This window comes from Abramis brama (assembly GCF_963993115.1).
Source record: "Abramis brama genome assembly, chromosome: 5".
NCBI lineage: Eukaryota > Metazoa > Chordata > Actinopteri > Cypriniformes > Leuciscidae > Abramis > Abramis brama.
The window spans coordinates 37,986,205-38,003,724 of NC_139967.1; the positions used below are offsets into that span (position 1 = coordinate 37,986,205).

A 17,520-nucleotide genomic window follows, 5' to 3' on the forward strand; every position below is an offset into this window, starting at 1 on the left:
TATTAATAATATAATATGGAATATCAGATATTTATATTACATAAACATACTATTACTATTATGTGCACAAAATGACGCGAATGCATATACGAAATTGACGTGCTTGTCAAAATGTGCTATGGATGTCTTCTTCCCACAACACCACACTGAAACACGGCAACTACCCCAATAATTCACAAGGTTTTATTACAATAGGGTTCTCATTATAATATTATGACAGGCCCAGTAGTTATTAATGTTGTGCACAAGACAGGTACAATGAAGCGCTTTACTGTCTCGTATACCAAACGCATCCTATATTAGAGGTCGACCGATTCGTCGGTTTTGCCGATATATCGGTACCAATAGTTGATTGGTGCAACTATCAGTTATCGGTAGTCGGTTAAAAAAAAAAAGTGATCTCTAAATTAGGCTATTATAGACAGCGGACTAAACGCTACTACAGTTAGCCATCTCATTCCAAGATCTTTTTGTGTGAAGTGAACAAATCCCTCACACTCAATTTTTCATAACTCGCCTGTTTGTACTTAATAAACCAATAAAAACATTTGGCGCGAGGTCACACCGTTTGGGTTCGCGCGCTCACAAGGTTTGCGAAAAGTAAAGGCTACGGGCTGAAATACTCGAGGTTAGAGCCAGGGCAGACGACAGGATGAAGCGTGCAAAGAAGCGTGTGGGACCATTTCACCAAAAAGAATGACAGATGTAAGTTGCAACTTGTGTGATACAGTGCTTAAATACAGTAGTAACACATCATCTATGATGTATCACCTTAAAACGCGACACCCGCAAGCCTCTTCGGGTGAGAAAGGTAGCCAAAGCGGGAGGCAGAGCGGCAGAGAGATGCGACAGTTGCGAAATTGCAGGCACGATATTGCACAATATTGGGAAAATATTACGATATTGGGAAAAAATTACATTGCGATATTTTTTTCCCAACGATATATTGCGATATTGCGAGCCATGATCAATCCAGGCTAAAGTCACTATTACCATTCCATGATATTAATAATTTCACTAATAAGCAAGCTTCATTACAAGTGACAAAAAGGTCACTTAATATTTTATTCCAAAATTAGAACATATTTCTGTCAGAATTCGGTGAACGTTCTACCCAATCCAACGTGGCGGCGCTTTTAACAGATGTTTGTTTGTTCATTATTTCCTCAAAATAAGTAAAAAAAAACATTTGACTTAAATCTTATTAAATCTTATTCTCTCTCTCTGGTGCTAATGCAGTGACGCGGTCATGTAAACGGCACCTAAAAGCTGTCACAAAGAACCAGCAAAAGTAATGATTATGAATATGTAAAATATTGCGATGAGTCATTTTAATTGTCTAAACAAGTGTGTTCTGTGTCAGCTGCAAAGATGAAGTCTGACTCGCAATCTTTGCAGTAGTGAACGCGCCGGAGAGAAATACACATTTCATACGGATAAAATCGTTTTATTTTGTTTTGAATGGTTCTGTTTAAAAGTAGAGATTTCTGTAGATAATAGATATATTTCTATTTTTTTTAGGTGTGTGAGGCGAGTAAGTTACCTTATACGTTGAGTTTCAGTTCATGGATGATAGCTTAACGTTAGCTCCAGTTCAGGCGCTGGCGCCTCCGTGTCGTGATATCTATCTGCTATAGCCTATATTACTTTTTATTTATTAAATCGAGAAAATTGGATAATGAAACACTGATTAAAATTAAGATACAATTAATACAAAACGAAATTTGTTTTAAAGAAAGGCTTTGTGCTTTCTGTTTGAGGTCTCTGTGAAAGTTTTAAAGCAGTCTTTTAGTGCCGCTTTGAGCGGTCACGTCCGTTATGGATAACTGTCACGTAACATTGTTTTTTCCTCATAAATGCGAACACGAAAAATAAAAGACAATTGACTTTTTTAAAAAGACAACCATCCACAACTTTATAACACTCCAGTCAAAGTACCTCTTTTTGGTCAACATCCTCCTTTTTGTAGACGAAATAGTCCCAAATAGCTGATTTTGACTTTCTTTTTAGTACGAAATCATCATTCTCTTAATAGGCCTACACCATGGGTGCTACTACACTTCACATCGCATGTTCCGGCGATGTGACTATTGCTAATGCGCACAGCATATTTTAAACTAATCGGTTAACCGGTTTCAACCGGCTAATGAGGCTCGGTGGTCGGTCAAGAAAATTTTTAGTTTTCGCCATCCCTAGTCATTACTAGTGGTCGACCGATATTGTTTTTTTGATGGCCGATGCCGATGCCGATATCTTGGAGAGCAGGGTGGCCGATGGCCGATATAAAGCCGATATTTTTATATATATTTATTTTAATCAATATTTAATAAATTATAAAACAAATTTTTAAAATAAACATGCTTTTATACTTTAGATGGCAACTTCTTAAATTTGCAATCCTATTACAGTATTTTTCACAAAGTAATTGTTTAGAAATGTATGAATATGTGAATAAAAAGTATGTAAACACTGTAACAGGGCTCTCAGTAATCTGGTAATTTCGTGCTGGTAATCATATTTTTTCAAATAAAGACAAGGTAGCGCTAATTTTACATACAGCACAGTGAAAACGATATGAATATGACACAGTTGGCAACTGGTTATATATCAGCATATTTTAAAATGAAGGATTTAAAGTTTTTCGATCGCGTCTCCCGTGAAGCTGATCTTCTGTTCGCATTCACTCACTTCGCACAGACCGACCGTCACTTGCAGACAGTAACACTTCACAAGATATCACAGCTGGATTCAATTAAATCTGCAAGGTTTGTGAATTTAAATGTTTATTAGATATTCAGAGATTTGTTTAAATGACGTAGATGCGCATTTGCTGAATGTTGACGGCAAATGATAAAGTATTTTAGCTTGATTGTTTGCCTTTTCTGTTACAAATAATATAAAAGCAAACGCTTTACGTTACTTACTTCGCATAAGTTACTATTTACTTACTTTGTTTACCAGTTCTGTCTAACAAAGTATTAGATATGACTGACAGAGATCGTAAATTAATGAAGACGGAGAATGTGAGTGAGCGCTGTTTGATCTGAGGAGCTGCCGTTGCCGTTCTCTTCTGGCGCTGGTGTTCTCAGCGCCGCCCGTCAAAATAAAAGTCCGGAGCGCCGTCAAAATAAAAGTCCCGCTTTCAACACATCGGCCAATCAGAAAAACTTATCGGCCGATGCCGATATTTCAAAAATGCCAAATATCGGCCGATATATCGGTCGACCACTAGTCATTACACAGTATCAGAGCACTGAGAAAGAGACTGCTGGCATTACACAGAGCGAGAGCGGCCTCTAGAGGCCAATTAAAAACTATCACTGACTGAGTTGTTTATTTTAACTGCGCGCTGCACGGAGAGCGCTGACACTTCAGATGCGCATTTAAAACACCGACAGCGAAACGGTATGAATACAGAACACTAAAGTACATATTGCCATATCATTATAAAGGAATTCATTTGTTGACTAGATGATATATTGATTGATATATCCATGTAGCCGACAGAAATCAGAAATGCATTCGATTTCAGTTATTTTTTTAACACTACAATACATAAAATAAAAGCAAATAAAGTTAGAGACTATTCATGTAATATAGGCCTACATTTATGTAATTTTAATGCTCTGGCCTTTGCAGATATTTAAAGATGGCCATCTTTAAAGGTGCTCTAAGCGATGTTGGGTGACGTCACTTCTTGTTGACGTTCAAAGTATTGTCAAACAAAACGGAGGCTAGATCGACCCTCTCTCCTCCTCATCCCATCCCGAAGTATTGTTCATATTTAGTTTAATTTCAACATTTACTAATACATTTTAAATTGAGTTTTAATTTGTATTTTATCTGTTAACCTTAGTTAATGTATTATGAACTAACATGAATGATCAAGGTACAATTTTATTGCTCAAATATCAATACATGCTGTAAAAATGTATATTGCATAATGCATATAGTTCATGAAAGCTAGCTAATACATCCTTGTTAACTAATAGGACTTGCAAAGTGTAACCTATGAAATTTGTTTCTAGGTTATAGCTAAAGAAACATACATTTGTCCTGTAATATTTTAATGTTAAAATTATTTTCTGTAGAACTTCATTTTAATATATTCATATTTATATATTTATTTAATTTAGCACATTTCAGTTCAGCACTGTTTTACTTGGAGTGTTAAGTCTGTTTTTTTATCCAGTATCCATTTTAAAAAATATTGGTTGATTAATAGGTTATCGGCAAGTACGGTCAAACCTAGTTATCGGTAAAATCCACTATCGGTCGACCTCTATCCTATATGAGATTAATTATATTATATTATATTTAGGGATGGCCCGATACCGATACTGGCATCAGGGATCGGCCCGATACTGTCCTCATATACTCGTACTCATAAAAATTTGCCGATACCCCCTACATTTTGCGAAACAAAACTGGCCGCCGCGAGTGCTTTGTCGAGGTGAACTGAGGCATAGACGGGCGAGCTGGTCGAGCACATCCCTTTAAACAGACAACAGTGGAAAGTTTGTTCAGTCGGATGTCAATGGCAAAGAAAATAAAACGAGGCATGTAGCTTATTATTAACGTTAACTGACGAGAGAGAGAGAGAGAGAGAGAGAGAGAGAGAGAGAGAGAGAGAGAGAGAGAGAGAGAGAGAGAGAGCGCGAGTTGAATGCTCTTGATTGCTGATCGTTCACTCAGCACATGTTATTTTGATGAAAACTAAATCGTATATGTAAGTAAAGTAAAACATGACCTGTTACCTGATTTAAGTATAACGAGTGGTTCCCTACATTATTACAGGACGTGTGCAGGCCAAGAAGTTCCATGAACGCAAACATCAAAAGCGCGCACCCCGCAAACCAGCGTCTCAGCGCGCGAAATACTGAAATTATTGTCTTTCACGTCTTGCGCTTGTACGGGCGAATTCACACAAAATTATGTAAAAACGCCCGTCTTGCCGAGTATCCTATAGTAAACAAAGTCGGTTATATCTCAAATGAACGTAGCCATGTTCAAATGTGGTCCGTGTGTTCGGTCTTAAAGGGGCAGCAGTCTAATAATCCTGCTTCTGTGTTTTAATGTTAATCAAACAAAGGACAAAGAAATTACTCACTGCTCTTGACTAAATAGGCTACCCTTTTCAACTTTACAAAAATATCCATCTATATATAACTTATACAGTAATGAATATGCTTTTTTCACATTTGATTACTTTATTCAAATTTCTGTACTACCTGTTAGATCTACCTGAAAAACTCTAAAAACACTGTTTATTTCATTTGTAGTCTTTCTTTGTTCTATTGTATTTATTTGTCCTATTTGTAATTCAATTGTTTGTTCTTATTTTGTTACTGACTGCTTACTTGTTTTAAATTCACATTAATTAGGCAGGTAGTTTTTGTTGTAGTATCAAAATTGGATTAAATAATTGATATTTCACTGGTTTTGACAAACATCTGAACCGCTGACCCGATCCTCAGCACTGAACCCTGCTGGAGCTGCTCTAAATATGTGCTGTGGCTATTAAATGAAAGATACAATATGATAGAGCAATAGAATGAACAGTGACAGTAACAGAAGCTCATACAATGCATTTTAGCAGGCTTAATTAAGCATGAAAATGAAGAACTGAAAACTGAAAGAAATATATATTTGATGAACAAATTAAGCCAACTAATATGATTTATATTATTTTGGTTTATCTACTAATACATTTAAAAATTACAAATGCAGTGAAAGTTCAGGTATCGGTATCGGCGAGTACCAAAAATGAAAGTATCGGTATCGGACTCGTTCGGCAAAAAGTGGTATCGGGACATCCCTAATTTTATATTATTTATATATATATAAAATAAACATAATATTGCAACTTACAATGGCACAAAAGGCAGCAAATGCACAACCGAACTTGTCTGTGCTAGTCATGGTGTAACTGTGGATGTGCTCTTTCCGTAACAACGCGCTGAAACACGGCCACACAAAGAATTCATAACATTCTTTTATAGTCATGTTCTCATTATAATTTTATGTAGCCTATATGACAGATTTGTGCTGCACGTTGCACTTAACTGTATTTGCCTTTTCGAAGTGAGTCCAATCATATTTCAAGCAATTCAAATCCATCATGGTGAACAGTGCACATCTGAAGCATCTCAGCTGAGGGAAATAATACATTTCATACATCTATCGGCTTTAATATATCGGCCTAATTTTCTTATCGGATCAATAACGGTAACATTAAAAATGACCATTTATCGTCCGATACCGATATATAGAGCATCCCTAGTTTTTGCTCAAGACTAATTAAAATGAAAAAGAATTTGTTTATAATCCTTGCAGTGTTGTTTCAAATCAAAGGGGGAAAAAAAGATATGTATATCGGTATCAGCCAAAATGAGTTGAAAAATATCTGCATACAAGATATTGGCAAAAATCCAATATCGTATCAAATCAGTATCTGCTCTGATGCTGTAATTTTTGCCGTATTGGGTATAGGTCAGACAGGACCGATCCAAATCTGTGCAGCAACATTATAAAGCAGCATAAACATTTCCGTACATTATAGCTAGGGTTGGGAACCGAGAACCGGTTCTTATCCAGAACCGGTACTGTTTTTGAAAAAATACCGGAACCGTGTGAAATTCCTAAGTTTCGGTTCCGAAAACGGTTCTGTTGGGCGAAGTGCTGGAAGCTTATCCTTTAATAGCGACGTCTCACCTCATATTAAAATAGTAATGAATGCACTGAAAAGCCCTCGCGCTACTCAAATACGTTTTGCGTCAGATATCAACGCATAGAGAGAGAGAGAGAGAGAGAGAGAGAGAGAGAGAGAGAGAGAGAGAGAGAGAGAGAGAGAGAGAGAGAGAGAGAGAATTAAAGACAGTAGAGCTGCACGATTAATCTTTAAAAGATCTCGATTCAAACACCCACGCGATCTTATTCCTAAATTACAAAAATCTCACCCCTGAACATTCTAATCTGTTTGCGCTTTCGTTTACCAAGAGACAGCAGTTGTCAATATGAAATAGCTTTACAATCACACAGATATTTCTGTTACAAATATTCAAATGATCACAGAAGTACTGAGATAAGTTTATAATTCGAGTATAAACACTGATGTCTACGGTAGCAACCAAAATATTGTAAATCACCTTTTGAAAGTCGCTGCCTTCAGATAACGAGTGTATCGATTACATCTGATGCTTCAAAACATTCATAAAGACGCAGTCCGTAACTACTTTGTGTTCAGAATTTACAAAATGTATACAATGAGCGAGTGCATCATGAATGCCTTTTTTTTCAAACCGTGTTTTTGTCTTATCCTGAATTACTACGTTAAGCCTGCAATAAGCGTTTATACTCGGACTATACTTTAGAATGGCGGATCGCAGCCGCTGCGGAGTAGCCCAGTACCTGCGTGACTCGCCATAGACATAAATAGAGAGAAGTATCTCCGGCTACAATGTTCTTCCGCAAGACGCGTGCAGTTCTGTTCATTAACTGCTAGAGCGCTGATTTATCCACTAATGAAACAAGTAAAGTTGTTTGTTAGTTGTTGAATCAATCATTCAAAACGATTTTAAAAATAATCTGTTGTACACACATCTTACATGGACGTTCAAGCATATTCTACCCCTTCTGAGAGTATTCTCCACTGCTGGAGATACAATAAGCTAGGAGAGGTCCCAAATTATTCTAGAGAATGCAGACATTTTTATTTTCCTTCAGAAAAAATAATATTTTTTTTGCAAAAATTGCTTAAATAATGTTGAATTTGTTGACATTACCAGTCTGTTAAACTCATTTGACAAGTATAAGAAATAAACAAAAAGGATTGTGGATTTTTCCCTTACTACTATTTTTTATTAGTTGTTTTAATATTTTTTTATTGAATGGGAACCGGAACCGGAACCGGAATCGTTTCTTATGATTCCCAACCCTAATTATAGCCCAAGTCTTCCAAAGGCATTCGATAGCATAGGACGGAAACTCTTCCCTCCACTGAGGCTGTCAGTCATTCTCCATTCAGCATTCAGATTACGTGTCGCATTTGGTTACGACAGCCGGCATAGTAAAACTCTCCAAGATGATTCATTATTCTCATTATTATAGTTGACCAGTAGATAAAGGTCTGTGTGGATTTGCATAAAATTAATAATCTTGCTGTTTATTTTTTATTGTTTCTAAATGATGTGATATTCACTACCAGGAGTCTGTTAGATAACACTGGAGTAGAGAGGACTATGAATTGGAATCATGTCATGTGCACAGTAACTGGAATTTAAAACCAAGAAAAAAAGACTCAAACTGCTGGATAGATACAGTAATACACTATTAGTTGTGCACACAGTCTCTCTTTTCTTTGTGCCCTGAATTTTTGAATACAGAGTGCTGGCACGCTGTTACTCCATGTTGCTTTAAAGCACAAAATTCTGATAGATATTATGATAGCTTTGCGCACTTGTAAGCTAATATCTTGTTGCCCCATTAAAAAGCTGCACAATACATTTGAAATAAAACGTCTTTAAGTTTTATAGTATTTATTTTCATCAAATTATTTTTGTGCATAGTGATTTGTAATTGACATTTTACCAGATTTAGCACAACACAAATTCAAACTTCCCCATTAAATAGTTTTTTCCTAAATCATTGTTTCTAGAATTACTTTTGCTGCTGAATTATCCACTTGCTTAATTTATATTATATTTTTTGTTTAAGATGATATAATATTGTTATTAAGTTGTTGTTTTTCTCTAATGAAGTAGTATTTAGTGTATCGTGTTTAACATAAAAGATTGATCATCAGTTCCACACACACATTATTCTACAATAATCAAGAAAAACAAAACAAAAAAAGAAAATAATAATAAAATACTGGTATCGGAATTGGACGATATTCATGAATTTGGGTATCTGAATCGGCTCGGTTATGAAAAAATGGCATCGGTGCATCCCTAAATTTTATTAGATTCAGGGGCCTGCAATCGATAGATCCCCATTACAATATTATTTCCTATTTTACACAATTAGTCACATTTTTATTAAACTAAAAAATACTTAATCGAACTCTCAAAATCCTGTAACACAATCCACAACAAAATTAACACTAAATAAAACACTGGGGGAAAAATTAAGTCTTAATTAAGTGACTTTTCAGTGTTTTATTTAGTGTTGATTTTGTTGTGGATTGTGTTACAGGATTTTGAGAGTTCAATTAAGTTTTTTTTTGTTTTTGTTTTTTGTTACATGAGATCCATCATCTGATGACAGTTCATTATAAGCTTGTGCAATGCGATAAGCAATGACAACAGTCAAGAAAGTTTGTCTTCTGTGCTTTGAAAATTTGCAAATCTAGTATTGCCTTTTAATGTTTTTTCCTAGTATCCTAATTGAACGATTCTTTATTTTATTTTTTTTCCTGTATATTCAACAAAATGAAGAGAATGCCACTAGTGCCAGAGAATGTGCAGAGTGTCAAGATAAAGGTAAAATAAACAGATTTCTTTACACATTGCATTGATACATTATATTGTGTCATTTTATCGATGTATTGATCCATATTGATGTACCGCTACACCCCTAATGAGAAGGTGACTTCACTAACAAACTGAACGTTCATTACAACTTTCACTAGTGACAGTCAAATTGTGACAGTCATATCAGGAAACAGTAAACAGCGAAAAAGTAGTAGGCTCTAGGAAATGCAATGGACTCTAGCAGTACACTCACCAGAGTAACTCATGCAGTGGTCGACCAGCCCATCTACCCTTACCGATGTCAAAGGCATAAGCAAAGATTTTTGCCCCATTCCCATCTGCATCAACTTCCATGCGTGCCTGAAAATAAAAACATTTAGGCATTCAATTTAATAATAGTATAATAAATAATAGTATTTAAATAATGTGACAATAACATGTTTTCAAAAACTTGAATAGGTCATAACAATAGAAAAAAATTCATATGCATGTGTGGAAAAAGTGTGCTGGTAACCAAAATTCAAACCCCAAACAAAAATTTCAATTAAAAAAAATAGCCTCAAGTGACAATCATTGGAGACCAGCATTAATAGCCCATGAGGATGATTAACGATCCAAATGAAACGCATGTTATTATGAGGATTTTACAGCAAAGTCCATCTTGAATAAAAATAATAATAAAAGAAAACAGTATGAAAACTTTTATGGTAGCAGTTTAACACACAATTGCTTTATTAAAATGTGTTAAACTGCAACCATAACTGTTTTTTATTTTTATTTAATGTTTCATTCAAGATGGACTTTGCTGTAAAATCCTCATAATAGCATTCGTTTCATTTGGATCATTAATCATCCTCATGGGCTATTAATGTATAACAGTATAGAGCCTTTATAACAGTAAGAGCCTTTAAAGAAATTGTATAATATATTATCTTGGAAAAGAAAATTGTCTCTTAATTTTAAGGTAACATGAAAAAGTGTTTTACCGGAGTCTATACAAATTAAATAAACATTTAACGATCTATAAGCATTTCAAAGATGTCTATGTAGACTAATTACATAAAACTATACTGTCAGTACACCATAGTTATACAAAAGAACTAGATCTATGCATTTATTTCCATTCAAAAGGAATGGAAACTGGTAGAAAAAGATTATGCTTAAATGATTCCTTATAACATTAATATCACAGCCTTCATCTTTTAGCTGAAATGGCTGATAGTTTAGAATTTGCTATTCGCTTCCCAACCATCATAAATTCATGAAATTAAGCATTGTTGCTCAGAATGACTTGTTCTCCATTTGTACCAAATTTTGAGAAGTTTGGACTTTGTGCACACAAGATGTCATATGCATAATAGTCATAACGGGAAACACCCATCAAATATGTCAGATCATATTTGCTAAAATGTTTAATAGATCAAAATTATTTCGATAACTTTTTGCTAGCATGGTCTAGAGCTGAAATGTGCAAAGTTTGGTGAAGTCTGATGAAGACTAATTTGTGTCGGTACACCATTCAGATTTGATGTCATTAGCTGCTAAAATTTGATTGGCTGCTGGCGGCCATGTTTTGTTTTTGTTTTGTTTTGTTTTGTAAGTCATGTAGGGCATCAACCAAAAAAAAATGCATACCAATTTTAAACGTCATGGTTATACAAAGTTATAAATATTTTTTTAGTTGTAGCGCCCAGAAGTTTACCAAACTTAGTGTGCATCATCAGAATGTCCTGTTGTCTAAGTGTGTCAAGTTATGTTAAGCAAGTTGCGTTCAGCAGATATAGGTCAACTCGTAAAAGTGTTTGACCAATTAATTAACTTAAACCTTTGCAATGCTTCAATAAATCTAAATTGACAGCGTGATCATTTAAAATAGCTTTTTGCCAGCACAGTCCCTAGCTGTTTTGTGCCTATTTTGGTAAAGATCGGACCAACGGGCTAGGAGTTTGAAAAAGTAGGACTTAAATAAAACTCTAAATGGTGGAAAATTATAGTTATTTGTAGGTCTTGACTCAAGGATTCAGGGGAAAAATTATTTTGTTTCCCCTTAGGGTTCCAAAGTTGTGATCCAAAACGCAAACTGCCTTGTAGAGCCACCTAGTATCAGACAAATGTGTGTCTGTGTGCCTGAGTAGCTGTGCACTATCGGGGCCATTCTGCTGAGTTTGGGGTCTCTGCGATTATGGTCTCTGATGCTCATACATTTTTAGGGCATACAATTAAAGATAAAGAAGAACATTAGTACAAACACAATAGGGTTCTAGCAACTTCTGTGCTTGGACCCCTAAAAAAAAAAACAACAAAAAACAGGTTCTCACCTCAAAGGCATAGTTTTCCACTAATGGTATGTCTTGCTCGTCAATCAAAGTGTACTTTGTCTGAAAAGAACAAAATGTTGTTACAATGCAGAGAAAGTACATTTAAAACAATTCAAAACGTATTACTTGTCGTGTCTCCTCACTGAAACCCAAGTTTCCTTAAAACTGCTATAAGCATGGTTCCCACACTTTTCGACCAATTAATTGTCTACAACCTTTTTATTTGCAATTATTGGATATGGGTTTTGAAATGTTTGTTTTGATCCAGAATTCAGTTTTTTTAAGTCAACATTTATGTGATTAAAGTCGAGTCAATGTCAACTAGTCGCTGATGACTTATGAACAAATAAGCCTGAACCTCGAGCTAAGACTCAAACGCAGGTTGCCTTGTGCACAGCTATGGCATTTGACACAGCGCTGCCCACAAGGCTATTGCTACATAATAGCTTATTTCAGTTCTTTTGTCTTCGGGTCGTTATATTTCTCACAGATTTCTGCTCATTCGGATACAAATAAAATAGCACAGTAAAGATTACATATGAATGCATAAGTGAGAAAGACTGCATGTGAATAAATTATATCTGCAAGCGTCTCTCTCTACTAATATTGTAGTGGGTTTTAGTTACTAAGAAATATATGCTAGAACTTTTCAGTTTCTAAGCTATTTTATAGATAAATCACAGAACAATATTGACAATAAATTTTTGCGCTACTGTATGTTTCTGTGCACATGATCTGCATGCGATGTGCGAGCTACTGTCGTATGCATGTGTGTTACATTGCAACTGCATTCAACCCATCAATTTTGAGCATCCAAATCTAGTATAATCAAACATATCTTGTGGAACAGAGCGTAAAAGTGGACTTCAAAGTTTTCTTATCCTGTGGCACCCTCTATAGGCCATGATCAGCGACTAGTTGACATCAAGCTTAAAGTGCCCCTATTATGCTATTTTAAAGGTTCCTAATTTTGTTTTGGAGGTCTCCTACAACAGGTTTACATGCATCAAAGGTCAAAAAACATTTATATTATTTTCTCATAATATACATTGTACATCACCACATTTTTCAATGATTCTCAAACGACTCGGATGAATCAGTCTCTCTAAATCCCTCCTTTCCGAGAGCCTGCTATGCTCTGATTGGCCAGATGGCCCAGTCTGTTGTGATTGGTCTACCGCTTACAGTGCTTATCAGAAGCGAAACGGCCATTACCATAACAGTCCACAGCGATTGTATTGTACACACTGTAAACAGTAACGATGACGTCGACGTCGATTTTACCATATCTATGAGTGCGAGTCCGATAATGAAACATTGGAAGAACTAGTTATTCAACCCAAATCTCCATCGCAAGGACGACTTGAGCAGGACATTTCTCAGTGATATGCTACTCATTTTGAGGTACATTATGAGATGTTGTAACTGTAATTCCTCACCATCAGCAATAACAAGTGTATGTCAATCAACAAACCGACATGTATATTTCTAATTTATTGTGGTGCACATACAAGAACTGCATTACTGGTATCAATAACGGTGCATACCTTAGCCAAGCAAGCACTAATGTGAATGACTGATGCAACATTAAAGTTAGAGATGCATCAGAGGATATAACCCTAATATATCCGCTGATAGACGCCGCTTTCAAACACTCCCGTGTGCATCTATGTAAGCGTTCGATGAAAAGCAAAGACAATGTAGCCAATCGCAGACATATATGTTGAGCGCATCAACACAATGGCCAATCAGAGACATATGTTGAGCACGTCTACACAATGGCCAATCACAGACATATATATTGAGCGTGTCAACACAATGGCCAATCACAGACATATATAATGAGCACGTGAACACACTGGCCAATCAGAGGTGCTTAAGAATCCGTTCAACAGCGCTCAAAATGCTAGAGGGAAATGCTAGTATGTATCGTCACATTTTAAAATGTCAGTACCGCCTTGGTACCAAAGTCGGTACTTTTTGACAACTCTAACCAGGACCAGTCAAGTGCTGGGTATGTGATATGTAACAGCTAAGAAGCACTGTATGTAGATATGACAAACAAATAAAGCCAATTTCCAGCCTTTGCTTGGGCTAAACGCATTTAATTTAAATTGTGTGTACAAGTCGGTACTGAAATTTTAAAAATGTGACGCTTTTGAGCGCTGTTGAGCGGAATTGTAAACATCTCTGATTGGCCATTGTGTTCACACGCTCATCGGATATGTCTGTAATTGGCTACAATGATCAACGAACTGGAGCGTTTGAGAGCACACAGAAGTGTTTGATAGTGTTTTGAAAACGGGAGCATTTGAAAGCATAAGCAGGCCGCTGATAGACGCCTGCTTTCAAACGCTCCCATGTGTATCTGTGCAAGCGCTCGGTGAAGAGTGTCACTGATGTATATTTACAACATCTTTTTGAAGTGCTGATCATTGTAGCCAATCACAGACATATTTGACAGCACGTGAGCACAATGGGCAATCAGAGGTGTTTACGATTCCGCTCAACAGCGCTCAAAGCGGCACATTTTTAACATTTCAGTACCGACTTGTGACGATCGGGTGCGGATGTCTAAATCAGAGAAAATCATCATAAGTTTGGGTGGGTGGCGGGTGAATGATTTATTTTTAACAGCAGATTCGGATGACGGATTTGAGCTGATAAGCGCATCTCTAATGTGAATCAGAACTAAAAAACAAGCAATGAATGAAACAAACAACATGGGCTAATAAATGCTCTGCTAGAATCACTGTTTGGACATTTATTGGTAATGATATCTTGTGCATCCTTTTTTACATATACTATTGCATTTGATGTTGATAGGATGTTGAGATTTTAGAGCAAATTATTTTAAACACAGTTTAGATATTTGACATATGACATAATATTGAACTTTTATATGTAGTGTGTCTTAGATACATTTTTCAGAAGGGTTTGACCTGTAATGTCTGTATAATGTAGTGATGCAGTTAGACAGACTAGCATATTGATATGTACAAATCATCCAAGCGCCCAATTTTGATCTATTTCAAATATACATTTCATTAATATTGTTAAATATTAAATTGTAAAGAAAATAAAGATCCATCTTTGATTATCAAAATAATTTTAGGTGCAGTTCACTCTCAGACAATTATATTTCATGTAGCATTTTCATCGGTCAGTCGTGGAAGTATATTCTGATTTGTTGATAACTTCTGACAATGTTTAATCCAGGAGCTTTCTAGTGCAAGAGAAATGAGAAATTTGCGAGTGCACAGAAGTCAGGACAGAGTTTGAGCGCAATATCTGAGCGAAGTTCATAATGGTGTGAACAAGCGTTAAGTTTTGGCCGAGAGCGAAGGAAATTCGCAAGCGAGCAGATTCGCGTTCGCGTATTTCATGGATGTGCTCTCGCGTTTACAATAATGCGCTCTCGACATTTGTCATGAAAATAACGCCATATTTCGTCATATGACAACCTAAATGGGTATCATTTACTGTATAGTCTGCGTCTTATGTGCGCACTTTTCCATGCAACTTCTCACATGGTCCTGTTGTTTAACCCCATAGAGATTTGTTTACCGGCTGCCCTCTAGTGTCATGGCATCAGCGGCCTGTCATCCCAGAGGCAGCTTGGATTTGTTCGGGATGATGACGCAAAGAAAACCGATCAAAACAGTTAAGTTTAAGAAGCCTGCAGCATTTTGCAGAACGTTAAGTGATAAATTACAAGGTGGCTGAGCAGTGACTGTATAAATGTTTGACAGATAAACCTGGTAAAGACAGTGCTAAGGTTCATCACAGCCGACATGCCGGTTGTCATGCTGCGTGCGAACGGTTCCTGGTTGAGGCATTTTCTGAGCTGGCTGAGCCATATTGGATGCCAGTGTCATTACTGACGTGGACCAAGCATCGGAAACCGCAACGGTCTTGTGCTTAAAACATTATTCAAGTATAACAGAAAAAATATAACTTTTACATTCCCTAGTTAGCAAGCGAACTCTCGGCCGAGCCATCTAGTTGCGCTGTAGATGCACTACACATCAACAGTAGGCGGTTCAAAAGGGACTAAACCTACTCGGCTGATGAGCTGACCAGTTTATAATAAAACCCGTCCGTTTCGACGACAACTACATACATATATTACACATATCCCCCTCTGCCAAAGGTCGACAACATAAAAAATGGACAAATCTGCCACTTAATTGTTAAACAGAAGCATTTAGCTCACGGATCTTGGCTCCCCTCCCCTTTGCGTCGCACATGGCAGCCCTAGGTTTCAGCTCACCTTCCCGGCCACACGGCCAAGTCGAACAATCCCGAGCTTGAAATCCGACATTAGAGGGGATGTCAGGACTGGGTTGAAATGTGAGAGCAGGTATGTCGGTATTAGGCTGGAAATCGGTCCGGGCAAACCAACCCCGAGTACAATTTTTAGTGTAATAGGGTCAGTCGTTGCCCGCGTCTTCCCCACCCGCTTCCAAACCTCCGTGATGCGCCGTCCGCTGAGAGGCGTTGGAAAAACCAGCCAGCTTCGGGTGGGGGAGGGACTAACAAAATTCTGAACGTAAACCAATCGTAAAAGGGGACTGACAGTGATTTGTCCAATCAGAGCTGCGCATCGTCGGTGCATTCGTGTTGGGTATTTAATTCTTATGCTGACGTATGTGGATATACGTGAACGTATTATACTACTCTGTCCAATCACAATACGAGATTTTACGACAAAGCCCGCCTCCTGAGAAACCACGCCTTTTCGTGACAAAAATACGACATTTTAGCGCGAAATGCTCACCGGCACAGCTGGGTCCAGGTCCCAGTTGTTCAAAAGTAATGGGGGATTATTTTATGGTGCTAAAATTTCTTCTTTTTTTTTACTTTACTGTTGTGAAAGGCTTAATGGGCAGCCCTTACTAAAAAGTTACTCTTACTAAAAAGTAAATACATTATAAAAATGTTATATTTTTTAAGTTTTATTAAATTGTAGTTCCTGAAATCCACCCTTCTGCTGGGATCAGGATAATCCTGTTTTTTTTTTTTTTTTTTTTTTTTTTTTGATCAAATGTATGCTATCCCAATCTTACTAAAAAGTAGGACCCAAAAGAACAACACAAACTTATGATTTGATCCAGATCAAAACCCAGATTGGATTTTGTGATCTAATCCGATTTCAGAAACTTTTTTTTCTTTTGAACAACCCTTTTTAAGATTTGATCCAATCTGATTGCCAATATCTGATCAGATTACTTTTGAACAACTGGATTATGTGATCTAATTCGATTTCAGAATATTTGTTTCCTTTTTAAAAACTTTGATCCAATCTGATAACCTAAATACAACTACATTTCTTTTGAACAACTGGGCAATGGTTGTGACAAAAAAAATTTTTTCTCATTGAAGCCCTTATTTAATTTGGATGTGCCATTTACAGAAGTTATCTGGACATATAAAATGTTGATTTTACTGAAATGCACTGGCATGTATTTTTTTTTTTACTCTACGTCAGCAGCATATTCATAATTAGCATTTTTTTGTAGTTTTGAAAGCACAACTCTTAATTTACATAAACGTAAATGTAACATTTAAATTATGACATATCTGAAATATATGTATTCCTGTTTCACGTGAATGTTGCAGGTCCATTGCAGACTAACAAACCTACCTACAACATTGTTTTCTCTGAAAGATGGATTAAAGTTAATGGTTAAAAGTTGAACGTTGCTCTGCATGTGGGTGTCTTTTTT

General features: G+C 36.5%; 1 protein-coding gene across 2 annotated transcripts in view; it reads right to left on the reverse strand.

Annotated features, from left to right (window-relative positions):
* Positions 1-16,295, reverse strand: part of zmynd19 (zinc finger, MYND-type containing 19) — a 28,239-nt gene extending 11,944 nt beyond the window's left edge. The window contains exons 1-3 of one of the 2 annotated variants that reach the window (XM_084114658.1): positions 16,065-16,295; positions 11,792-11,851; positions 9,727-9,833 (exon numbers count right to left, since the gene is read on the reverse strand). In XM_084114658.1, coding sequence (XP_083970784.1) covers positions 9,727-9,833; positions 11,792-11,851; positions 16,065-16,115 — 218 coding nt within the window. In that variant the 5' untranslated portion in view covers positions 16,116-16,295. The remainder of the gene's footprint in view (positions 1-9,726; positions 9,834-11,791; positions 11,852-16,064) is intronic. The other variant, XM_084114657.1, reaches the window with a different exon arrangement.
* Between the last annotated feature and the right edge of the window lie 1,225 nt (positions 16,296-17,520).